The following is a 27259-nucleotide window of genomic DNA, read 5'->3' as shown; positions in this document are numbered from 1 at the left end:
CTCAGACAGGTATCAGTATCCAATATTCAGTGTCCACTGGAGCAGACTCTCCTGCTAGTCTTCCTCCGCCAAGATGGTGCTTAACCCTCACAATGTCTTTAAGAACTTTCTGAGCATTTCACCAGGCCTGATGGGGCTTTTGAACCTGATCCTCTATGTTTAACACTATCTATGGAGTGTTTCCATCAATTGTTCTGACTATGCATTTCATTAACACCTCTATCCTGTTCTCGGTTAATGCATTAGAACACCCAAGTCACAGAAGATCACAGCATCACACTTCGTATTAGTTTTGAGATTTTTAATTTTTTTTACAATTAAGGTGTCAGACCACTTACAAAAATGCACCACATATCACCAAATTAGTGGGGGAGTGGGACAGGATTAGGGGGAAGAGAGAGAAAGAGATGATACACTAAATAGAGAGAAAACTATTGTAAAAAAAATGTATGTAATTGTCAGAGGAAAATATAAAACTAATTTTATGAAATCATTCTTTTAAAATATGCACATTTGCCTGTAACAATTCTGAGCTTTAGCTGAATATTACTGTTCTTTACAGCTTCAGAGAGTCTGCATATTTGAGATATATATTTATATGTATTTTAATAACCACCCTTCAGAACCTTGATGTCACACGCTCCACCTACTCACTGCACACACAGCCTTACCACAGGAGTTGTTCGGTACGTGTGTTGGGCTCCCCTGGCACCGTTTGTATTGTCCTTGGAAAACAAAGCATTAGCGACATGGTTCAAAATGTGTTTAAACATTGTGAAGTTTGCAAACAGATCAGAAAAATGAAGGCAGGTAACATTTTGGGCCTATGACTGAAATATCTCCCTTTAATTGACAGAAATGCAGGCACAGCTGTATTACACAGCTGATCAGATTACATATGGAGTGGCTGCCTCTTGTGTCTAATATAGCTTCACAAAAGTAAGTAACTGTCAGGCTGTTATGAAACAAGATAATAGGCTCATGCAGGGCCTTACCAAACACCTTTTTCACATCATCAAAGACCCATGCGACAAAACATCAGTAGGGAGGGAGGGCAGGTTCTTGGGTAATACACTGTGATGGTGAGAGAGTGCTACTCATCCATGTCAATTCTAATGGGGCCACCTGTCAGGAGATGGTTTGCCATGTGACTGGTTTCCTCCTCCTCTTCCTCCATCCCAGCTGACCTGCGCATTCGTCTCCGACACCCCTGGGCACAGCGAGACCTCTCATCCAGCACGCCACACACAAGGATGCGGCAGTGCAAGAACACTTCCTGCAGGATTGTGAAAAGGCAGGGAGATGGCAGTGTGAAGAACCATGGGGCTGGCTTTCACATAAGCAGTGCTGCCAGCTCTCACAATATGTAGGCGATTTCATTTCTATCCCAAACTTGAAAAATATTGTCCTTATCCAAGATGGACACCATCTCCCATTACTAAAAGGACTGAAGCCACAGGCCGCCCTCACTGCCATGTCCCTTTAACTGTTAGAGGAGAAAATGAGGCTGCTCCGAGCAAAAATGGCTGCCCTACTTGTTGTTTCCAGTGACTCTGTAGCCTAACTGAGCTCAGAGAAGATGGTGGCCCCCTTAGTCACCATGTAAGGGGCAGGCAGGGGCAAGAGAATGTGGAGGTGCTGGGAATGAAACTGAAGGGGCAATACGCTTAAGGGAGAGTTTTTAAGAAACAGAATAGGAAATTATGAGGAATCGGGACGGGGGAGCATAAGGCAGAGGGAGACAGGGCAGTGGGATGTGGCATGAGCTGGGAGGAGTAGGAGGCTGTGAGGGGATAGGGAGGGAAATATGGCAAACAGGTCAGTGTAGAGTGAGGGGGACAGGAGACTGTGGGGGACCATAGAAGGAGGATGTGAGTGGCAGCTGTCATTTCTAGATAGTGAGGAAGATGGAGTGATAGAAAGGCAGCTCCCTATGCCCCAGATGATAGCAGAGTCCTCTCTGAGTAGTGAGCAGGACGTCCTGCATGTTTGTGCATGCAGGTAAGGTTGAATTTTGAACCTGATTCTGCCGAGAACAGCCTAATGAAATTCAAACAGGTGTAGACACAAGAATAAGATAGAACAGAATCTGCAGTTATACTACACTAGGTAGGACACCAGTTACAGGAGCTATGAATCTTCATGCTTCAGGCCTAAGCTAATTGCTTTCTGCTGTTAGGAAGAAATTGAGCCATGGTATTGCACAACTTGCCCCACCCTGCACTTTCCTCTAAAAGCACCTGATCTAGGCTCTTAAAGGAAACAGCACACTAGATTAGGCAGACCATCAATCTGTTCTGGTATGGCACTTCCTATCCCTGACTCTCTACTCCTACTGTAATACTACACGCACAAAGAATCAGCCCCATGCAATGGCGACCCGGGGGGGCAGGAAGGAGGAAGGGTCACATGACCCTCCCCAAAATGCCAGGGTGGGGCAAGGCCAGCAGCCAAGGAGATGAAGGGGCAGGGCCAGAGCTGGAAGAGAAGAGACGGGGCCAGAGCCTCTCCTCTTCCGGCCACACTGCCTGGTGCGGTGTGCAGTGGCTCCTCTCTCCCAGGCAGCCTCTGGCCATGCTGCTTGCCAGGCAGGCAGCGTGGCTGTAGGCTGCCTGGGAGAGAGCAGCCGCTGCGTGCCGCACCAGGCAGCATCCCAGGCGGGCAGCATGGCCAGAGGCTGCCTGGGAGAGTGCATTAGTGCGTGGCTCCACACATGCCAGGAGGACTGGAACAGAGTCTCCCCCCGCGAGGAAATGTGGGATCAGGAGGGGACGGGAAGAGCGCAGGGCCCCCTGGGCTGGGATGAGTCACGTGAGGGGGGTCACGTGGGGAGAGGGGACACGCCCCCCTTTAGCTGGGGCCCCATTTGTGTCCCTCCCACTAGTCGCTCCCCCATGGACAGTCTCCCAAGCCAGTTATGGGCTGGTTCAATGTCTGCCTCAGAAGCAGTTTTGTTTTGAGCTCACCTTGTTGTCTTTACCCACAAACTTGAACACAGGGACCTGGAAGTGCTTGGCAAGATGATCCTTTGATGTGTATTGTTTCACGGAGTCATCAGAAACACAGCTGAAGAAAGCAGAGGGAGAAGTTTTAATAGCTTTCACAGAGGTGGGGGGGAAAAGTATCCCAACATACTTAGTCACCTAGTTACCATCCATATTACTTTGTCTGTGGCCACAGCAGAACATTCAAGAATGAGGAGGAAAAAACAACAGTTGTGACTGGTAGCATCTCCAGCCCAGCTCTGCAGCAAAGAGAACTGGCAGAATGAGCACAACTAATAATGCTGTGCACACCCACAACCGGAAGATTTGCCAGAGAATTGCAATCAAGTTTATCCTCAGTTCACCTGTCTGGGCACCAGAATCTGCAATGATCAATAGAGATGTACAGATGCAGATATTTGCTGAATTATTTAAAAAAATATAATGTCATAATTAAAGGGACTCTGAGAAGATAAAAATCATTTACTTTAAAAGAAAGTGTCCTTATCGGTGTTACTAAAATTTCTTAGCTCGTTAAAACCAAAGCATGTACTTTTCACCGTTTATGCTTTTGTTTACTTTTTGTATTTCTTCAGTTTAGCCTGTGAAACTACACTGATCAACTTCTCCATGTCTAGCCAATTTCACATTCAGAGTCTCATGCTCTAGGACAATATTTTTTTGTTAGGGTTCACAGGAAGACAGAAAAGGGACCTGATAACAGTATTCAAATATGTTAAGAGCTGGTACAAAGAGAATGGTGATCAATTGTTCTCCACGCCCACTGAAGGCAGAACAAGAAGTAATAAACTGAATCTGCAGCGAGGGAGATTGAGATTAGATATTAGGAAAACCTGTCTAACTATAAGGATAGTTAAGTACTGGAATAGGCTTCCCAAGGAGGTTGTGGAATCCCACCCCTGTCATGGGAGTCTTTTAAGAACAGGCTAGACAAAAACCGCTCAGGGATAGTCTAGGTATATTTGGTCCTGCCTCAGCACTGCGGGCTGGCTGGACTAGAAGATCTCTTGAGGTCCCTTCCAGCCCTATATTTCTATGAACACTACAGGAGAATGGTTAATTGTTTTTACAGAACTTAAATTTGGAGGCTGAACTATATAACAGTTTAGAGCTAGATATAGAACTAACAAAAAGAAACATGTAACAATTTTTATTTAATAAAAGTTCTTGTCGATTATTACAATGCCCTGCCAATTTAAAAAGGCAAAAATTCTACTCTATTGTTGTACCGCATTACAACACAGCATATTCCCTTCTGCAAACTAATCTCAGGAATGTGGATTTTGCCTGTTATAAAAGAGGTTGTGATGGAAATTGTGGAGGGTAGAGGAACAAAACTTGAAATACTATAGCCTTACTTTTAACAGACAGCCGCAGGAGAAATATTTGATGAATTGTTGGAAACAATTACACAGTATAGTGTATTCATTTATGAAAAAGAAAAAAAAATAACTCTGTTTACGCAGAAATGTTCATTTAAAAACCTTTGGGATATTCAGCCAGTTAGGTTCCTCAGCCTGCAGAATGTTGCTAACTCTAATAGAGTTCTGCATAAAGTGGATACAATAGCATGCATTACACTATATAACTGTTGGAATGATCAGTTTGTCTGACTGAAGGGGGCGGGGTGAGGAAAAGAGGTAAATAAAAATTTGTAAAAATCAGTGTTATTTAGTTCATCACTTGTTTTATTTCAGGCCTTTCTCAACAAATGGTATAAGTGTCTGGTTTACAGTATGAATTTAGAATTCCTAGAACTGCCCAAGAGGCTAATACAAAGATAGGAATCCAGGGGAAATTTGTAAATTAATATGCATCTGCAAAAAGCAATATTCAGATGTTCCCATGGGTCTGAGTTAATCCCCCAGGAGTCAATCTAGGTGCACTCAGCTTCTGAAGGGAGGCAGCCCCTTTCATTATCTTGAGCAACTCCTTCCAGAAGTGAGGTAGTGGGCTCCAAAGTAGGGTAACCAGATGTCCCAATTTTATAGGTCCAGTCCCAATTTTTGGGTCTTTTTCTTATATAGGCTCCTATTACCCCCCACCCCCTGTCCCAATTTTTCACACTTGCTGTCTAGTCACCCTACTCCAAAGTACGGAACCTTCAGCACTTGTCAGCTGGGGGATTTGGGGTGGTGGAAAATAAGTAAGGGAAGGATACTCCCAAAAGGTATTTCATGTCCTTATACAGTATTTTATTTAAGAATTTCTATGCCACAGTTGCCTTGCAGACCTGATGGTGGTTAGTTAGCTAAACTAATTAAAAAGCTTGTCTTTTATCCTTGGGATTTTGTGTATGGGTAGATTCAGGGATGTTGGATTGAGTACTATTTTGAGCAAGAACAAACATTTTTTAGCATGGGCTAATCACTGGTATAGTCTATGAATTTTACTTTTTAATTGCTGCAAGAGCAGCTAAAACAGTATGTAGTGTGCCCATGCAGAGTCATTTGATAGGTAATAGTAATCTTGACAGGACTATACAGAGTGAAGTCAGAATGGTGTCTGTTCTACCACACTGAAGCTCAAATCTTTTCTGTAAAGTTTTGCTGTCCTGTAGAGTATAAAAATAGCAGAGGGGTTGGGGGTACCTCCTTCCTCTGAGAAGGAAATGCCAGTGACTGCTTACAGGAGGAACCCCCTGGAGCCATCATAGTCAAGTGCAAATCTGCTGCTGTAATGGATTTGAGACCTCACCATTCAATTCTCCTTTCTCCCCATTCAGTTCATGTTCCTCCTTTTTCCAATTCTGACCATTTTCAGTAATGTTCTCAAGTGTTGGTGATTAATGGATGTTTGGAGCCCCAAGAATACAAGTGCCCAAAGTCATTGCGAGGAGATCTTATAAACAAGTTATTCCATTATGATTTGGTGCATAAAGCACAGAAGTACAAGTGCATAAATGACTTAAGTGCAACTGATGCATCAAGTACAGTGTACAAGAGCCAAGGTGTAGCTCACCATTGGTTACTGAGAGAAGCACTACACACTGCTGCAGGAATAGTTCATTAAAGTTAGAGAGATTGAAGTAAAACACAAAAACAAAACAAAAAAATACCCAACACAAAGCCTCCCTGCTACTTTTAAAACAGCAGCCCATTAAACTTTTGCCTCATTAACTGTCATGGTGGATGACTTAAGCTGGCTGCTGAAGGAATATTGTTTAAACCGCTGTTATCTTTGCCAGCTGATGGGCAGACACTAAATTAGAGACTTAACTAATTAGCAGAGTCCTTGAACTAGTGGCTGAATGTGTGCATCTTGGATATTACTTTTACTGGACTCTCTCCCCTGAGTCATACACACAACCTTCACAATACTGTAAAATTTGCATTATGTCATTATGATGTTGCAATGCCATTCTGACTGGCAACACCACAATGCAAACATCCTGAGACAGCATCAAAACATGACAACATCATGTTAACACTAAAATGATTCTAAAGATGTCAGGACATGTGACAATCCTGTCAAAGCTGGGACCATATTATGAAACATCAGAACACTCAGCAAACCTACTTGGAAATTCTTGTGCCAAAATCATTATTAGATGTCCCTTTACAGACCTCGAAGCTCTGCTCTAAGCTCTTTATTAACATCCCCCTGAGGACTTGACCCACTGTCAATTGCCAGAAAATTGCCCCCATATTTAAGTGACCTGTAGCCCACTGTGTCTCTAGTGATAGCCAGAGACAGACCGTTAGATGGCAGGTGTAAGATGTGAAATGAGCTCAGCAAAGCTCCTAGAAGCTCCAGCCATGGTGGAACTTTTGGCTCATAGGGTAAAAATGACTGCTAACGGAATATAAAGAGATTTGGTTGCACAGGCTGAGCTGCACACAGAACAAATCTAGCCACCGTAGTAGGATTCAACTCATTGGTTAAGTAAGCTTTAGAGTTTGGTCACCAGCTGACACACAGAGGGTCACATGGCTTTTCTACAGGGGCCAAGTTACGGACACAGATATACAACAACAACATGTAACAGTCACTTATGCTGCCTTCTTTTTGGTCCCTCCAGACTTTTTACTACATGGGTGGTTTTGCATTGGTAGCAATGGCTGTTGGCAATTACTCTGAACATGCCTTGACCAGTAGTCTAGATTTTTCCTGTCGGTTGAGGAGTGATGGTGTTTTCTGTTTCCTCTATGTACCCTGTGACCCAGATGGCAAATGGTATTGGGGTTAAATACCAGACAGACAAGGGAAGTAAAATTGTGACACTTGCCCATCTTGAATTAAGTAGTACTTCAGGATCTCATCAATTTTTGAGGTTGGGGTGGCGAAGCAGCTCTCTACCAGTGTCTCTAGCCCACTCACGTGCACCACGGGCTCGATCCCAAAATACAGCGAGTCGCGAAGCTTGAGGGTGGGGACAGAATCCCTGTAGGGCTCATCAAACTCTTTGTCTTTGAAGATCTCGAGGGTAAAGGGGAAGATGCCCCGGTTGCGGCTCATGATTTCCAGAGGGGAGTTCTTCAGGTTGGGGACGTAGCCCTCAGAGATGGTGTACTGACGGGGGAACTCACAGGTCACAGGGATCAGCAGCTTGCTGGTACGGACGATGATGTCCCCATTACTGCCAGGTGTCTGCTTGGGCAAGCCAGTCACCAGATTGGTAGCAATGATTTTATCATTTACTACCTGCAGCACAACAAAGGGAGGCGGGAAGGGGGGGAAGATCATCACAACACGAAGCAACTGGAAACATCAGGCATCAAACAGGACCTTTATTTTTTAAAATCTCTGTTTGATTTTGGATACAAAAGCCAGAGATTGGGTTTCTCTTGCTATTCCTGCTCTAACAAACTGCAGCTAATAAAATTATATGCTACAGCCACAGTCACCCTCATCTTTAGTAGGGCTCGTGGACACTATCTGGGTGCAGTGGGACACTTGGATCCAAACATTATGCTTGGACATGTCGTCTCCATGGACTGGAGCTCTGTATGACAGATGAGGCCAAGGCCATGCAATTGGCTACACTATTCACACTGCGATAGGTGTAGCCCTTTGGCTCCTGAGAAATTGCCAGTAATGGGGACACTCCTCCTGTGTTCCCTTCTGACTGCATTTCTGCAAATGGATCAGCTACGGGGTGACAGAGCATAAAAACTGGCCTCAAGGACCAAGGTCAAGCCCACTCAGAGGCCCTAACTGAACTGAATTTAGTGGTCTCAGTTCAGTCCTCAGTACTTCCAAATGTACATTACTAGGACTGAGCCAATAAGGGAGATGGAACAAATCCTCATACGTAGAGTTTGGTGGCCCGTCCAGGCCTGGGCTGAGGTTGTTTGCATGGCAGCAGGAGAAGATGCTCTCACTGCAGCTGCCACACAGTAATTTGTGGCTAAAATCCCTAGAAAATGCCTGCTAATTCCACCATTTCAAGCAAAAAATACGCACACACAAATAAAACCAGACATTGTGAAAGATGGGCCCTCCATGGCTCTTTCATCTACCCATCATTCTGAGCTGAAATTGCTCCCCTGTGTTCTCTACTGTGATCATTGAAGTATAGCCTAACATGCAGCTCGATTCCTGTCCCAGTTCCTCTCCTCCTGAGCTGAAAGTGCTAAGGAAAGAGGGTAGTCGGACTCCAGAGAGAGGGAGTACCCTTCAGTCCATTCCTCCTTGGAAAAGGGATGGGGCCTGCCATGCGGGGGCCTTCTATGATATGATGGGTGAATAATTGAGAGGAAGCGTGTAGGAATACTCAAGTATCCATAGAGGATATGCACATAGCCAGTATTTTCCTCATTTGTCTCCCACAAAGAACTTAAATGCATGGTATTCATCTCATAAAATGGCCACTAGGAGCTTAGAAATCAGACTGGCCGAGACAGGTTCTACCTGTGCAATAAGAAACTTTATGAAACGCAGCTGAACTAGATACCCACACAGCTCAGTCAGTTAAGAGTTTGGGTTCATGACTCTCATGATGCATCCAAAGTTGGAAGGGTATTAACATTTACTGAGGGTCCAGTCCTGAAGCACTTCCCCATATCAATTGTCTTAGTAACCTCAGTGCAGCTACTCATGTAAATGAGGACTTCAGGATTGGGCACTAGCTGACCCTACACCTATCCCCAGTCCCTATGCATGTAATGAGAACAATGATGATGACACAGCTGATGGTGATGAGGATACATACATCTACAACGGTGCCACAGGACTTCAAAGAGAAGTTGATGTTGACATGAGTGCCATTGGATACTCCTTTGCAGGAAGCATTGATGAGAGAAAGATCCAGCCCTCCAACCAGATCCTTGGGGATGCTCACCTCGATGGAGGTGGACTTGCACAGCACTGGAACTGCAAGAAAACCCCCCAGCACAATGATCAGCACAGCAAATCTGCCAAGTGAGGTGGGGAAGGACTCTGCATACCATTACTGGGAATGCAGGGGAGAGCACATGTCCTATTTGTGATCAGGCCGCTCTTCGCTCCTGTCATAAATATAAAGGGAAGGGTAACCACCTTTCTGTATACAGTGCTATAAAATCCCTCCTGGCCAGAGGCAAAGTCCTTTTACCTGTAAAGGGTTAAGAAGCTCAGGTAATCTGGCTGGCACCTGACCCAAAATGACCAATGAGGGGACAAGATACTTTCAAATCTGGAGTGGGGGGAAAACGCTTTTGTCTGTCTGTGTGATACCTCTGCCAGGAACAGATCAAAGATGCAAGCCCTCCAACTCCTGTAAAGTTAGTAAGTAATCTAGCAAGAAAATGCATTAGGTTTTCTTTGTTTTGGTTTGTGAAATTCGCTGTGCTGGAGGAAATGTGTATTCCTGTTTTTGTATCTTTTAGTAACTTAATGTTTTGAATCTGACTGCCTGTAAGATTATCTTCCATTCTGATCTTACAGAGTTGTTCTCTTATCTTTTTTTTGTTCTTCTAATAAAGTTCTGTTTTTTAAGAATCTGATTGGGTTTTTTGGGTCTTAAAAATCCAAGGCTGGTTTATGCTCATCTTGTTTTATTCTCAAGCCTCCCCAGGAAAGGGGGTGTAAGAGTTTGGGGGGATATTTTGGGGAAATAGGAACTCCAAGTGGTCCTTTCCCTGTTCTTTGTCTAAATCACTTGCTGGTGGCAGCATACTGTTCAAAGACAAGGTGAAATTTGTGCCTTGGGAAAGTTTTTAACCTAAGCTGGTAAACATAAGCTTAGGGTTTTTTTCATACGGGTCCCCACATCTGTACCCTAGAGTTCAGAGTGGGGAGGGAACCTTGACAACTCTCATTTCCAGTGTTTCCTGAAATGGCCTTTTATTGGCCTACAGACACTTTGTTTTGATCTCTGCCCAGACAGTGAAGTTGAATATTTCAGATTTCAGCTTTTTAGATGCCCCAAAGAACAGTTTTTCCTCTTTGTGGGGCAAATCTGTAGCCAGGAGTCAGAGCTGCATTTAATGTGCATCTCCTGCATTGCTGGGATCCGGTAGAGGTCTTTGTCCTTTTGTTCAGTTATGACTATTCAATACAAGTGATTTTTACTCTATTCTTCTCCAGACTAACACTAAGCATTTTAGCCAAAGCATCGTATCACATTATCTTCCTCATCCCTTTTCATTTCAAGGTGTTTTAAGTTACTGTGGAATATGGAGAGGTTTTGCTCTTCCCCGCATTTCATTTTATGTCCTGTCCACACCCCAAATTTTCTCACTGCTCCAATCCATGCTTACCCCCAAATTCTCCACATGGCACATTGGAACCAAGCAACTGAAACAATTTCCATCCTGGCTGGACCAGCAGCAGAAGACAGAATTGAAGAGATTGAAGTTTTTTGTGGGAAGAGCTTAATTATTGTTTTTCAAATTACTCTTATTTAGTACAGGCCTGGACGATATCATTAACAGTGTAATGTCCTGGGAGGACCCCTGCATGTTACTGGCAAGGACTTTGTAACAACCCAAACAGAACCATCCTTGAAGTATCTATCTCAAGTTGTATACATGTCCCAGAACATGCTATATAACAAGACTTTGGGAGGGCTTAATTCGTTCTGTATAGATGTCCAGCCAGAATGGATGTGTTCAGAAAGACTATTAGAATCAATATTTAATGCAATACATTTGGTAATGATTAGCAAACTCATTCTGCTTCTTTCCAAGCCACTTGGACATCTGGGATTTGAAAATTCAACTTGAACATTTTTGAGTCTGAATTCTATTAAAGAGAAACTGGGGAAAGATGAGCAGAGATGGAGCAGAGTGAAAACGGGATAGAGAAAGACTGTTAAAAAGAAGTGTGTATGGGAGAAAATATTTTTTATTAAAAAATAAATGCTCTCTCTCTATATATATATATATACAACCCTGTACATAGGGAACCCACTCAATTTTGGGGGAGGCTTTCTGCTTCTTATGCATAGCCCAGATTTCCCCACTTAGCTAGAAAAGATACAGAATTTTGGAATTACTTAGTTTTAAATTACAGGACAAAACATTTTGCAAATCCATTAATTTGGCAAACTCAGGCAACTCAGAAAAAGAATTCAACACTTCTCACTCCACAAGGTTTGCCTCTCTAATGCCAAGCTCCTTGGATCTGGGATACAACAAGCATCACTGAAGTGTAACTTTTCCCCCAAGCGAACATTTATGCTATATCAGTGGCAATATTTTTAACACTCACCAATCCATTATAGAGAATAATAGTTTTATTAAAATCCATCATTTTTGGTGTGATGTGCCAAACATGCAGTGTTCCCAGAGCTGTGTGCTCTCTAACTGTCATCGCTAAGGGGGGAGTGGAATTAAACAAAAAGGAAATGTCATAGAGCTCCTGCTCTGTTAGAAAGACAAGAGGGTGAGAAATAATCAATGTGTGTCAAACAGCATAGGACAAAACAAAGGACAAATGTTATTTTCAAGATTCTACAGGGGCACCACGAAACCATTTCCATAGTCTGCCAGAAAGCTAACACTTTGCAGAACTGATGAACTCAGCCTTACTTTAGGACTTTTATTAACCCTTTGACAAATGAGGAAGCCTAATGCTTTTAAACTGAGATAGGCCAAAGCAAGAGAGTTTGGATCCAGGTTGCATTTCTTCAAAGTTCAGGGTTTTGGTTTTGGCACATCTCTATTTTTTAATGCTGTTACCTTGAAATACTGAGGAGAGAGGAGAAGAAAATCTTTACCACCTGAGTTCTGGGCTAGGGCTGTGCAGGCTTCTGTGTATTCTAGACTATGTGGGAATCCATGAATCTGGAGAACACTTAAAATTAGAACAGGTTTCACTACTATCAATAAATCAGCTTTGGATCCAAATTAACTCATCACCCACTGGTAAAAAGACTTAAAAAAAAAAAAAGCAATGCCAACAACTCATTACTGATGAGCACCCCCTGAGTAAAGTAAGAATGTAACCTTGCCTATGTTAGAGAAATTTTTCAAAAAACTGTCCCAGTATTGACAGTACTGGTTCAATTTCACCAATGTTAACAAATCTTGAACCCTAACGTAGATGAGCTGCTGGTGTTTTAAGCATTTGAGTCATCCAATTCAGCTTACGTGAGGTCTAATCCGTATGCTGCTTACAATGCTGGCAGCACTGTGTTCCAAGACCAATGTTCCCTCTAATTTTTCCCACCCATGTGCGGAATGAATTTTGTTATGTGCACCAATATGGAGGTGATGTGTGACACATCACCTTCATATTGGTACACATAACAAAATTCATGTGGTGGGGGTGGAATAGAGGGGTTTGGAGTGTGGGAGGGGGCTCAGGGCTGGGGCAGAGGGTTGGGGTGCAGGGGTGTGAGGGCTCTGGCTGGGGGTGTGGGCTCTGGGATGGGGCTGGGGATTAGGGGCTCAAGGCTAGGGCAGAGGGTTGGGTTCAGGGGATGAGGGCCCACCGCTGCCACCATGTCAGGGTTCCCCCCCACTCTGAACTCCAGGGTACAGATGTGGGGACCCACATGAAAGCTTATTTCTACCAGCTTAGGTTAAAACTTCCTCAAGGCACATATTCTTTGCCCTTGGAGGGTATGCTACCATCACCAAGTGATTTAACAAAGAATCAGGGAAAGGACCACTTGGAGTTCCTATTCCCGCAGAATATCCCCCCCAAGCCCTTACACCCCCTTTCCTGGGGAGGCTTGAGAATAATATCCTAACCAATTGGTTACAAAGTGATCACAGACCCAAACCCCTGGGTCTTAGGACAATGGAGAAATCAGTCAGGTTCTTAAAAGAAGGATTTTATTTAAAAAAAACAAAAGGTAAAAATCACCTCTGTAAAATCAGGATAGAAAATAACTTTACAGGGTAACAAAAGATTCAAAAACACAGCAGAACTCCCTCTAGGCTTAGTTTCAAAGTTACAAAAAACAGGAATAAACCTCCCTCCAGCAAAGGAAAAATTCACAAGCAAAACGAAAGATAATCTAACACGCCTTGCCTGGCTTTTACTTACAACTTTTGTAATATGACAGACTTTTAGGATGGTTTATAGGAGAAGGAGTTTTCTGACCTGATGCATCTTTGCTTCCCAAGAGAACACACAAAAACAAAGCCTTCCCCCTGCCCAAGATTTGAAAGTATCTTCTTTCCCCATTGGTCCTTTTGGTCAGGTGCCAACCAGGTTATTTGAGCTTCTTAACCCCTTACAGGTAAGGAGGAATTCTAGGCTACCCTTAGCTGTATGGTTATGACAGGGCTCAAGGCTGGGGCAGAGGGTTGGGGTGAGGCCAGGGATGAGAGGCTCAGGGTGCGGCAGAGAGTTGGGGTGGAGGCTCTGGGGTGGGGCAGAGAGTTGGGTTCAGGGGGTGAGGGCTCCGATTGGGGTGCAGGCTCTGGGGTGGGGGCAGGGATGTTTGGGGTGCAGGAGGATGCTCCGGGGCTATGGCGGGGAGAAAGGACTCCCCCAGCTCTCTCTCCCCACAGCCCTACCTGGGCTGGGGCGGGGAGAGGCAGCTCCGGGGCTGGAACTGCAGGATAGGCACTCCTCCCCCGGCCCTGTCAGGTCCAGGCCAGGGGAGGGGCATCCCGGCAGGTCCAGGCCGTGGCAGAACTGGGGCTAGAAGAGGGAGCCCCACCAGAATTGGGGCCAGGGGAGCGGTGCCCCGGCCTCGGCAGGTCTGGGCTGTGGCAGAGTTGGGGTTGGGAGAGGCGCGCTCCGGCCATGGCAGGTACGGACCGCCCCTCCCCTGGCCAGTTGTGTGCTGGGCTAGGTTGGGGTTGGGGGAGGGGCGGCCCAACCCCAACTCTGCCAGGGCCTGGACTTGCCGGGGTGTCCCTCCCCTGGCTTGAACCCAGCCCTGACCTGGAGCTGCCTCTCCTGGCCAGTTGGGGGCCGGGATAGGTTGCGGCTGGTGGAGGGGCACCCCTCCCCCAGCTACAGCAGGTCCCCGGGCGGGTTCCCTGAGTGCCTGCGTAGCGCTAAATAGGCTGCTGTGTGGCCGCCCGGCTTACAAGGAATCTAGCCCAGGACTACTACCTATCACACTGATCAATATTGTCTCACAGTTTCCTTGTGCTCCCTGAGACTGTCTGTCTTTGGGGGCAAGGGCCATTTTTTTGTACAGCACCTAGTGCAATGGGGTCCATAATTGGGTCTCCTAGGGGCTACCACAATACAAATAAATGATAAATTATAATAATAGCTGATTCACAATGTTCCTAGTTGTACATAGGGTTTGTGTATGTCCAGGAGGAAAAAAGCATTTCAGTTTCAAACTGTAGCAGGAATACAATAAATGGGAGGGGAAAATTACTTTAAAAAATATAAACATTTCTTTGGCTCAACTCTCTTTTTAAAAAATTGCAGATGATATGACACCATGAATTACGCTGAAAGGGATGGCTACATGTAGAACTATTGCTATGATACCGACAAACTGCTTCAGGTTTCTGTGCAAGTCTTCCACAGTTCATTACATCACCATAAACTTGATTAGATGCAATAAAAGCTTTTATTTCTGCAGTTATAAAAAGGTTCTGTTAAATACCTGCTTTACTCCATAAACTACGTATGTGACCATATGTTTGACTGAATTTAATAAAGTAAGGCTGCTTGTTCTTTAAAATGCTGAATTCCTTCTCAAAATGCCCTTGACATCTGACACTAATTGGCACCATTGTAAAACAGTAATCTCAGAAGAGGCACCATTTACCCTGTTAAACCCCTAACCTACTTTCACGCTAGATACTTGACTATACAACACGTTCCCCAGCTGGCGAGGGTGGGTGAGCAGAGGCATTATAAGCAAAAGCCTAGGAGTGTCCCCTAGGAGTGTCCCCTTCAAGATGCACTTTAGCTCCAATGGATTAAAGATCTAAGGGTGCTTCCCTACTTTACCTACATTGCCCTGGGCTGGCCACACAGTACTGGCTCTCTAGCAAGTGATCTTTATTTCACCTACCTTGGCAGCTGTGGTTGTCCTCTGACAGAACAAGCCCCCTTGGGCACTCACACTGGTATGTGTCCTCCACTGCAATACAGGTGTGGGTGCAGCCTCCATTGTTATTGTGGCAACCTTCAATTTCTAAGAGAAATTTGGAATTATTAATAATGTTTGAAATATTAACACTGGAAATCACTAAACACCATTTTAACCATAAATTCCTTTCTTAAATCCAAAGTCTTATGCAGTTCCTCTAAACATGCCTTAAAAAAGCCTAAATAAGAAGCTATTTACTACATCCAAACAGTAACAAAACATTTATAAGCATTTGATCAAGATACTTATAAATGAGCCAAACCCAAAGGTGCTCAGACCCATGTTGGTCGGGCCCAGCATGGTCAGGTAGGTATTAGCAATGAATCTGTTAAGAACTGACTTTTTATATCCTTTAACAAAAAAGGATGTCATTGCCAATTACTGACTTCAGCTAAAAAACAGTTTGAGACAATTCACCCTTATGTACAGTCTTAATCCGGATAAGATTTACAATCTCCTTTCTTCCCAACGCCATTCCTCCCCTTCTTTTTGATATCCAACAGTTTTCCCATTGTACCTGGGTTCACACAGGCTTGACAACTGGTGTGTGGCATGGGGAAGGGCTGTGTTAGCTCACTTTAAGACAGATTCTCTTTGATTTAAAACTATCTGCAGTCACCCCTACTGGTTAGAGGGCTTCTTTTTAGAAACTTCCCCTTATCTTATTAGTTATTCTTTGAACCAGACATCCTCCCTACTTTATTCCTTCCGGCCTTACCACTTACTATTTTCAAGGCCTTCACCTCTACTTGCTAGTCAGGGCCTTTCTTTACAACACATATGTATTTCCTTAATCAACCTTAAGCTCACTTTAATTCTTTAATTTTATACTTATTCTACAGAAAGAAACACTAAATGTCTGTTATGCATCTTACTGAGTATATTTCTGGCTGTATGAAGAGCGTTTTGACTAGATTAGAGCTTTGGGGGTAATAACTGGGTGAGATTTTACTTCAAGAAAATTTTGTGGAAACCATATCGAAAAAGCATTTGCAATGTTAGCAGTCACTCCAGTTTGTCAGATTTCACATGTTTGTTATTACTCTCTGAGTTTAACAGGGCACTAGTAAAAGTTTATGAATTTTCCCTTGTTTGCTGACTAAAAATGTGGTCCAATTACAATTTAAAAGGTAAAAAGAAAAGGAGTACTTGTGGGTCTATAGAACTAAAGCATTCACACAAAAATAGTTTAGAACATGTGTGTTTGCAAACAAAAAGTGTTCCTGATGAGGGTTTACCTCAGCTTATAGCTGTACAACCCCACTGATTTTAATGCAGTTTAATGGGTGAACTGAGGGCACAAATTAGCCAGTACCTCTAAGAGAGATTTGAACTATTCCTCATACATCTCAACAGGGTGTTAATTCTGAATCACAATGACAACATATTTAGTATCTATCTATTTCTCTGCCAGTTGTTTCAGCACATGTATAGCTACTCTCTAGAACTGTGAGTGAAGTTTAGGATTGTAGGGGGAGCTTCAGCAGAGTAAAAAAACCAAACAAACAAAAAAAACCCCACAACTCTCAACCATAACTGGGACTAACTGATCTTTCCCACCTACCAATTCCATCCCTAGATCATCTTTTGCCAGATTATGGCAATACAAAATCCTGCTTATCCCCTACACATGGGTCCCTATTGCCCTGTCCCATGCCTCATCATTTTGTTTCCATTCCTTCATCACTGTATGGGGTGATGGTGAGAGGGGTCATGCACAGAGCAGCTGACAGCTGTGCTGGTAAGGTCCCATCACTACATGATTTGCACTTAGGTCATGTTTCAAGGTTATCTCCATCCTCCCTTTTTTCTCTTTATGAAGATAAAAGCCACTTATGGCGGCTAGCAACAAATAAAAAACTTGTTCACAAATACAAATGTATGTTTTTATTGGAAACAATACTGGAAGAGTGGGAAGGAGCCTCTTCACCACTCTCTTCTAAGTGTTTCAGGAGTAAAATTACTGGCAAGTACAACAGTAACACAAGTGAATTTCACACCAGCTGAAAAATGCCATGACTGACCAAGTACTGTGGGATAATATTTATGCAGGAAAAGAATGTAATGATTGATGTAACTTTATGGAAGTATGACTGTAGAAGGTGCTATTCAGAGCAGTAATTCCATGCTGGTACCTTCATCCTTTTGCCTTTTAACTCACCTTCACAGGTTTTACCATCCTTTCCCAGCGTGCGCCCTATTCCACATTCGCAGCGATAGGAGTTCTTCAGATTCACACAAAACTCACTGCAACCTCCATTATCCTGTTCACATTCATTCTCATCTGCAGGAAGCAAATACTGAAATAATACATAATTTTGCAACACGCAGCCTGTAAAATGGGTCTGAAGCACATGGCTGCTGGTAAGAAATTGGACTTTATTTTCTGGCCAACTCACACGAGCTAGGTCTAGGAATCAATGCCCTTAACACATAACAGGGGTCATTGCCACTGACTGCAGTGAATACCTCTGCTACTCTGAGTCTGCCTTAGGAACAAGACTGAATATAAAAGAAAAACAGGTCACAAACAGTGACATGCACACAAACTATTTCATGGGGAGGATGACAGTACGCAACTTCCCCAGAGGGTACGGGTTAATTATTTGAGAGGGGATGGAAAAGGTAAAGGTTGCCTTTGAATCCCTTGGCTGAGCCCCAAGAATTCCTCCTAATTTTTCCCATTTTAGAACTACCCCTGAAGCCTGTAGTTTCTCTTCCCTTTTGAGCGGAAAGGCTCACTGTTTATAGGGAATCCTGGTTCTTTAAACTTGATTTACTCTTTGCCTGCATGCAATGAACACATTAAAGGGGACGGGGGGGGGGGGGAGCGCGAGGGGAGTGATTGCTGGCAGCAGGCCACAAGAGTGACAATTTTTCTAAGTCGAGGTAAAATGACAAGGTTATCCATCAGCCAAGCTTGGATTTTCTCTACACAGGTTGCTAGTTGTTATTTATTGGCTGACAGAAGCTAAAAATAAGAAAAATGTAGTTTTAAAAGACAGTACAGAGATGAGTTCTTTTAGGTAATACTAGTCCTCACATGCCCTACACAATCAGTTTGTAGCTGGTGCCATAATCTACTTCCACAAGTGATACAAGCTTGATGTTTTTAGCTGAAGGCATAAGCTGCAACCCATCCTTTACCCTTTAAGGAAAATGTTGAGTGAATTTAGGAGGCACAGAGATAAGACATGTTGACCAAATTCTTTCTTTCTTTCTTTTTAATGCTTTGGGTTGAAATTTAGTGTTTATGAAAATGAGGGATGATTGGGGTGGCTAGAGATAGACCTAAAGCAGGAAAAGGCTGTGCTGAGTTCTTTTAACAGCTCTACTCAAGGCTGTACACTTTCAACGTTATTCAGCCAAAGACCCTTTAAATCTAGTCTTGTAATTCCACAAAATTCTGCCCACAGACTTTAATACTGTCTCGCTGGTACTCTAGTTCTGCTTATCAAAGCAGAGACGGTCAACATGGGGATTTTATGAAGACAAGTGTCACTTTGGGGACGAGGGTGACGGACTGTAGTTTTAGCTATGACAATCTGGGATTGACTCAAGGTCTCCAAGAGGTGAAAAGTAAGTGTGTAAATAGTATTATTAACCCACTAAGATAGGTTGGTTTATGGCAGGAAGCCTAAATCCTAACTCAAACTCATAATTTAGTTTGCAGGTGAATGTATTTAATTTAAGAAAACTGAAAAGAACTGCAGGATCAGCGGTTCAGAACTGGGATTCAACATATATATATATAACATCTGTAGTATATTGCATAAGTCAGTCTAGTTCAGTGCAAGACAGAATTCCCAGATGCTGCTGTTTAGTTCTGGACCTCAATGGCTCATGGGATTAGTAATGGGGTACACAGACTTTCACTTTGAGGTCACTGGTGAACTCCAGCTCATGTCAGCAGGGATGAAGCTATTACCATCTTCTGACTGTTCAGTGACTTCAGTGAAATGGCCTGATGGCCTCAGTCCAGTAGTGAACAGATATTTACAATGCAAAACCCACTCTGACAATGATCAGTGTCAGCAAAGAAGCCAGCAGTTCTCTCCTCTATAGAGCTGATCTCTCACAGATTCGGATTGAAAGCATATTGGCGAGGCAATGTGAGGAAATTTGCGCTGCTGTTCTGTGGACATATAAAGGGAATCAGTCTGCAGGGCTGTCAGTCCAGCACCTTTCTCCAGCGCTAAATTCAGTGAGAAAAAACAACACCTCTGTCTGACAGTGTGAAGATCAGAAGAGAGCACCAGCTATTTGATCAATTTTTTACCACCAGGTATTTATCACGGATTTAAGTTTTAATTGATAAAAGTGCACACCACATAGTCTATGGACACAAGAAATATTAAAAAGATAAAAATCCACACATATTTTGCAGACTAATGACAATATTGGAAAAGACTCAGTCATCATTCAACTTTCACATCCATCATTATGCCTAATCCCTTCTCCACCATAATCAGACCATAATGAAAAAGCCCGGGAGCAGAGACAGATCTCACCACTAGTCCTGAAGGCCAACAGACTCAGGTTCTGGTGGGCCAGAAGAGGAAGAAAGTTCCCGAGTGAGGCCCCTCCACTGAAAAAGTACCAGCCCCATGCCACCTAGGTCTGGGAACTCTTACCTACTGGTCACAGATTATCAAGCACAGTCTCTCTGCCTCCAAGCTACATTTGCAGAGACAGAAATCTAAAAATCCAACAGGTGATTTGAAGATACTATGTCCCAAGCCCTGGATAGGGCCCTGCAAGGACAGTAACATTGTCAGCATCACCAATCTTAGCACGTAGCACTGTGACAGTGAATGCAACTGTTTGGAGGAGTGAGGAATCTCACAGAGCCGTGAAGGAAAAGCCTCTCATGACAGACACTGAGCCTATTGTTGAATATGAATGAGCAGTGACCTTCCAAAGCAAATCATCACTGACAGCAAAGCTGCTGCCCTCTGATTAGCTCTTCTTTAAACCAACTGCTGGTCCACACAGAACACAGATTCACCCTCAGTAACTACATGGCCTCAGGGACACCAGGATAATGGTCATTCAGGTGCTGAGTTAATGGTGGAAAACTCCAAAGGTGAGATCATTGACCTGCAAACAATGTAGACTTGTTACAAGCAACAAGGGGTAAAATTAGTCCCAAACATATCTCTCCCTCCGCCCCCCCTTTTTTTTTAAGCAATTAACTGGGAGATGAGTAACTAAAGGAACAGAAAGGAAACGTCAATAACTTGTTTAGTCCCTTTCTCCAGCTGGTCTCTCCTCACATTTCCTATGCCCCTCTGTTCCTGCCCTTACCAAGACAGGTCTGTCCATCAGGTCCCAGTGTCGTCCCCAAGGAACACATGCAGTCTCCAGTATCCAAGCAGGAGCCATGGCAATCCACCACATCACAGATATCATAGAAATCTACAGAATGACAAGAGCACTGTTCATCTAGAATACTGAGAATCTAGACAACTAGTTCTACCATTAGTGCTATGAGTTTCATGTTCTCAGCTAAACTGATAAATTACAAGCCCGGCCTAGAAAAGCACTGGTCTAATTAAATCAATTTTGAATTGATCTGTTTAAACTTCTAATGTATAGACATTTAAACTGGTTTAAAACTCACTTAATTTGGACTATCTTAATTTACCCATTCAAATCTAGTTTTGGTAATTTACACACACAATCTAAACCGGTTTAAGTGAGGGTTAAACCATTTTAAGTATGTCTACATTAGAGGTTGGCACTAGTTTAACTAGACAGATTTAAAACTGATTTAATGAAACAGTTGCAACTTTTCTAAAATAAACAAGCCTACAGTTTATGCTGCATCAGTCTGACAAGCTTTTGTGCAAGAAGAAAAGAAATCAGTCATCTTCTCTCACAGATATACAGACATCTTCTAGGCCAAAGGAGTTTTTCCTGCTTTTTATTTAGGTATTTATATGAAAAATTCAGGTACCATACCTCCCTGTTTTTCCTGGAAGACTTTGTGGATGACTGAACAACTAGTAGGTTTATGGGTTTGATTACATGGAGAAAACAGAGACTTTTTAAAGTTATAAATTAAGTAATTGAAATTGTCCCACAGAATCTGGAACTCACCCCAAATCATGGAGGTTTCTGGATTCTGTTGTCAATTCAGACCTCGGCCCAGTTCTGCAAAAGTCATAGGTAGGGCCATACCAAATTCCTGGTCCATTTTGATCAATTTTATGGTCATAAGATTTTAAAAATAATAAATTTCACTATTTCAGATATTTAAATCTGAAATTTCATGGTGTTGTAATTGCAGGGGTCCTGATCCAAAATGGGGCAGTGGGGGGTGGGTGTCGCAAGGTTATTGTAGGGGGTATCATGGTATTGCCACCCTGACTTCTGTGCTGCTGCTGGTGACAGCGCTGCCTTCAGAGCTGGGCGGCCGGAGAGTGGCAGCTGTTGGCCGGGAGCCCAGCTCTGAAGGCAGCACCACTGCCAGCAGCAGCACAGAAGTCAGGATGGCCTGGTATGGAATTGCTCCCCTTACTTCTGTGCTGCTGCCTTCAGAGCTGGGCCCTTGCACAGCAGCCACCACTCTCCGGCTGCCCATTGCCACCCTGACTTCTGCGCTGCGGCTGACGGTGTTGCCTTCAGAGCTGGGCGCCTGGCCGGCAGCCACCACTTTCCAGCCAGCTCTGAAGGTAGCTCAGAAGTAAGGGTGGCAATACCCCATCCCTCCTACAATAACCTTGCAATTCAAGCACACACACCCTGCAACCTTCTTTTGGGTTGGGACCCCCAGTTTGAGAAACACTGGTCTCCCCTGTGAAATCTGTATAGCATAGGGTAAAAATATACAAAAGGCTAGAATTCATGGTGGAGACCAGATTTCACGGTCCATGACGCGTTTTTCATGGCGTTAATTTGGTAGGACCCTAGTCATAGGAGCTGGGCTGGTGTTGTTTTCATAGCCTGGGCTTTCCTTACTCTCTTATGTTCTTTAGGATATCTAATTTCTAGGCACAAGGGAACTCCCCCACTTTTCAACTGTTTTGCAGCACTGTCACTGTGGAGTCCTCACTTCACATATCAACAGTGTGAAAGGCCCAGCCCTCTGACCCAGAACCCTCCTTTACTTGAGAGCTGGCAGGAAGCCCTACCCCTGCTTTCTGCTGCCAGCTCTCCTCCTGCTGGAGGATGGAAATGCCATTGACAGATTCTGAGGCCAGAACAGACCACTATGATCATCTAGTCTATAGACCAGAAGAGACCACTGTGATCTAATCAATCACCTTCTGTATAACACAGGCCATAGGATTTCCTGCCAGAGTCTGAACTCAGGGCTTGGGGAAAGACCCAGGGAACAGCCTGTCTTGCTGGCCACTGTGGGCTGGCACCACACTGCAGCACTCTGATTAAGAGGCTAATGTTGGAGGGGCACTTGGACTGTTTGTTTTCTGATAAAGGTGTTGGAGTGATTTCTGGATGCATTCCTGCCTCCCCAATGTCCGTAGGAGGATTCCCCACCCCAAGGCAAGGGGTGGGAGTTAGGAACTAACTACCAGAGAGGGGAAACCCCCAACACAGTTGTCATTCAGAGAAGAATAAAGAGATTGTCAAAGAAAACAAAGGACTCTCATGGTTACTTACGCCCACAGTACACATGGAAGCAGACACTAGGCTTGGTTAAGCGGTAGACATAATACCCGCCGGGACATGCCTTAACATCAATCGTGGTGTTCCAAAGGCAACAGTTCCCACTGAAACTCGCACAGGCTTGTCTTTGGACAATGCCATCCAACTCCCTAGGGTGGCTGCCGTTTAGCCAGATCGGGGCATGGGTCCCGCAGTGGTTCTCTGGGATGCAGAAGGTAGGCATGGCATCGCCAGCCATGCCAGTGAAGCGGTACCACTCCCCATCAATGTGGCTATCGCACGTAGGCTGGTCACGGGAACCATTTATCTGGTGATCAGTGTTCCTCCAAGGCTCATTCAGGCTGATATAGGCAGAGCAAGGGTCCAGGGCTGAGTCATATGATAAGAGAGAAGAGGGAGAACCCAGTGATAATCAAACCATGTTTACTGACAGGTAACTGTAGAAACCAGAAAATAATTATTTTTCCATTCCTGATATAGCAGAATCTTCTTAATGGACAGAGATCCCAGAGGAGACAGAATGATACTGGTGAAGTGATTGTCCCATTTACCAGAAACTCAGAGGAATGAAGTATTCTGAAAGTTCAACTTAATTAATTCCTTTAAAAACAAGCAATGTAAAGGAGCATTCGAGCACATAAAACGTTATATGACAGTAAGAATGACTTGCAGAATAACTACTGTATAATGGGTACCTGGAGCATAGCAGAACGAAGTGAACCAGTGGAAAAAATTTTCGCAAATTCAAGTTCTGACCGGTGACTAAGCTTGCAGGGAATGTCAAGTGGATCAGACACCCCATGAATCCATTATTTAAGTATAATTGAAATGCCTTGTATAGCATCAGTTCTTTGGCATTCATCCATTTGCTGAGGCCACATAAGTGTCTGACCCATTGGAGTCAATTCTGATTCTCCCCCAGACTTCAGGAGGAGGAGGACTGAGTTCCAAGTGGATTTTGAGGCATTTATAAAATCCATAAAAAGCATTCAACAATAACACAGTTCACTTTTTGTCGAGTACTAGTTTTCTATGGATAGAAGTCAGAAATCATCACTAGAAGTAGCTGTTAGAATGCAAGCAATAGATAGGTGGTGAACATATTCATGTTACAGTTCTACAAATGGAAAATATCTGCCTGTTATCTTGGCTATGGATCTGGCCCAGAACTTACAAAAGAGTCATTAGAATCCAATAAAACTGTAAACCCTCCTCAGGCAGTTCAAACTGCTGTTTTTAGATTAGCTCTCCATCACCCGCCCCCTTGTGTAGCTTTGTACTGTATACCGGTGCAAAGGGCTACCATGTTGACTTGCTAGGGTTTTTGCATGCACTTTGCTTAGTGTAAATTACTACACAAGGGGCGAGGCAGTGGAAAAAATCAGGTCCCTGGCATTTAAAGACCAGTGTGGACTTGCCCCAGACTACCCCAAGAAACTTGTCCTCGTTATTTCTTCTGCCCTTTAAAACTCCCCCTCCTCTGACTCAATACATTCATTATGGTTGGTCTGACCACCTTCAGCTGCCATCTAAAACAGCCTTCCTATCACCTCTCTTCATATGTCACCTCAAAACCTACTGAGTGCAGTGCTCTGACCTGGGACATGCTGGGAACCAGCATCTACTGACTTCAGTGGGAGGTGTGCGTGCGCAACATAACTAAAATGGAAGAATACCGTACCATTGAAAATACATGAACAAAAATATTCAGTGTATTTTCATCTTTCCTGTATTTAGTCTGTTTCTAGACTAAAAGACTGGAACTTAGATTTTCGCAATATATTAACACCTAGTTAACTACCACTAACCATGACTGGATTTGTCCTCTGTAAGCAGAATGTATGCTAATATTGTCCTGACTAAGGAGAATTCATTACCTTCAGTAGCATTAGACTAATAAAGCCAGTCATTCTGATTAAGCACATCCCATCCAAGTAGAATACATGGTCTCTCTCTCTCTCTTTAATATACTTCTTTCATATATTCTATACTTTCTCTCTCTGCTATTTATTATTTAACTTAGTTCTAAAGAATGGTGTGATGCAGTTTATATGAAAGATGCCATTCAAAATTAACTATTTTTTTAAATAAAATGTTCTAGATACTGTCTTTGTACAGTACAGTATTTATCATTGCTTCACTTGCTCTGAAATGGGAACTATAAGTGCTTTGAGGAATGGTTTAAAGATTGTCTAATTTAACTGTATCCTCTGTAAATACCTGTTTCTGTCACTGAAATGCTATCTTGAACCTTCCTATAATACAACAAGACTCTTAAAGGAATCTCGCACTAAACATCCTTACACCATCTGCAACCACAGATGTGTCTCATTTGGCTTTGAGTTCAGTAAAACAGAAAAAAAAAAAAAAAACCCAGCCGCAGAAGCCATTAGAGGGCTGCAAAGCTATGAGAGGGAGCTGTAGGAGATCAGGTTTGGATCATGGAGCAAAACTTTTAAAGAAGCTTTGGTACCATTGTTTTTAAGTGATGAGCAGAAGAACAGATTTAACAGAAAACTTGCTACACAATGTGTATTCCTTAGCCCTGACGAGCACTGCAGAGGGAAACCATCGTTAGGCATCTCAGATCGCTGAAGAGACTCACTGTGCATTTCTCTTTCCCAGAGATGCCACCCTTTTAAAGCCAGTATTCCCAAAGAGATTATTTTACCCCCCTAACAAGGACAGACTTGGACCCACTTATTTAAGGTGTCCCAATCCTGTCTTCTCTTACCAGCAGAATGAACTAATTTCATGGAAGAACTAGGCTATTCCTGTATCCAGAACAGATACAACTGAAATAGCCTCTTTCACACTAACCTGGCCTTTCTCCTTAATGCTTTAGTTTCAATGACTTTCTTGTTTTGGGTTTAGGATGGGTTACTGTCCAAGATTAAAAGCTCTGTGTTAGCAACAAAAAGGTGGCAAAGTGAGGAATCCCCTGTCCACTTCCCAGCTTAGCAGCACTGAAGATATATACAATGCAATTCGCTTCTATATAGTGTCTTTCATAGATGGGATAAGAAAACACTTGCCACAGAGAGCTTGTCATTAGCTAAACAGATAAGAAAGGTTTTAAAGGCGAGATTTAGAGAATGGAACAATGCAGGGACTTGGAGAGAGAGAAGGGGGGAACTCCAGACTGATGAAGCAGCTCAAGTGAAACAACACCTCCCCCCTACCCAGACTGTGAGCAGTTTCAGGCAGGAGGGGACAACAGTGACTAAAATATTCCTTAGCCCTGAGAACACTGAAGACTAATACAGCTATTTGCAGACAAACACAGGGGCAAGATCCTGCAGCTAGTGCCTCAGCAGGTGCAGTTCTAAATGCCAGTTCTTTCGGACACTGCAGCTGGTGGAAAACTTTTTGGGGGGGGGGTGAGGGGGGGAATTAAAAAAAAAAGTTCACAAAAAATGTGAAAAAGTCGTTCAAATTTTTAAAATCAAAACTGCTACATTTTTACGTTTCATTTCCACCCCCACCCCTTCCCACACCCCTTCCATTAGCTTTGCTGAGTGCTTTTGGAAATAGCATGGCCAACTTAATGCTAGGAGAACGTTAACTTTCATTTAAGCATTTCCATTTGTAACCTTACTGATACTGCTAGTGTTTGTTTGTGCACTGTAACATATATAATTACATAGCTCATGGTCTAATAAGCGTTCATGAGTCTGACATTCTGGATAAAGGTCAATCCTGTATGTTTTGTGTAAGTGGCAGTTTCTGCTCCGAGAAGTGGTAGTAATGGAACAGCAGGGATGCTGTAGTTCCCCGAACTGAGCTGTATTGCTCGATCATGTGAGCAACTAGCACAGTACCTGCCCACCCTAGTCAAAAGAGAGTCTCCCCCATTAATGAATATTAATATTTCCCCAGCTTTTAACTATAAATAAGTGGCGATGTTGCCTGTTTAGCCAGGGTCCAAACACTCTGACAGAAAGGACTCTCTGTGTAGAACAGGAGGTTGTAAAACTCCTCAAGATATTTCTAATACTGATTCCTGAATCCACCACTCTTTTATCCAAAAGGAGCACAAGGCCTCCCAGCCTAAGCCCCAAAATACCATGCACACAGATACTCCTAAAAGCAGTGCCACTTGCGGTTACTCACCCACTGAAGATATTGGCTGTAACTGGACATAGATACAGGAGGAGAAAAACAAGTACTGGAACAT

At 43.5% G+C, this 27259-nt stretch overlaps 1 protein-coding gene across 1 annotated transcript; it reads right to left on the bottom strand.

The window, feature by feature from the left end:
- Nucleotides 1-1093: 1093 nt before the first annotated feature.
- Nucleotides 1094-27259, bottom strand: OIT3 (oncoprotein induced transcript 3). The gene is made up of 9 exons (XM_074959976.1): nt 27196-27259; nt 23077-23451; nt 20758-20868; nt 17612-17734; nt 15373-15495; nt 9160-9320; nt 7234-7649; nt 2967-3066; nt 1094-1276 (listed from the first exon to the last, which is right to left on the bottom strand). The coding sequence occupies exons 1-9, from the start codon at nt 27257-27259 to the stop codon at nt 1094-1096; spliced, it is 1656 nt and encodes a 551-aa protein (XP_074816077.1).

Source organism: Natator depressus, chromosome 7 (assembly GCF_965152275.1).
Source record: "Natator depressus isolate rNatDep1 chromosome 7, rNatDep2.hap1, whole genome shotgun sequence".
Lineage (NCBI taxonomy): Eukaryota > Metazoa > Chordata > Testudines > Cheloniidae > Natator > Natator depressus.
This window is presented reverse-complemented; position numbering and strand designations above follow the sequence as displayed.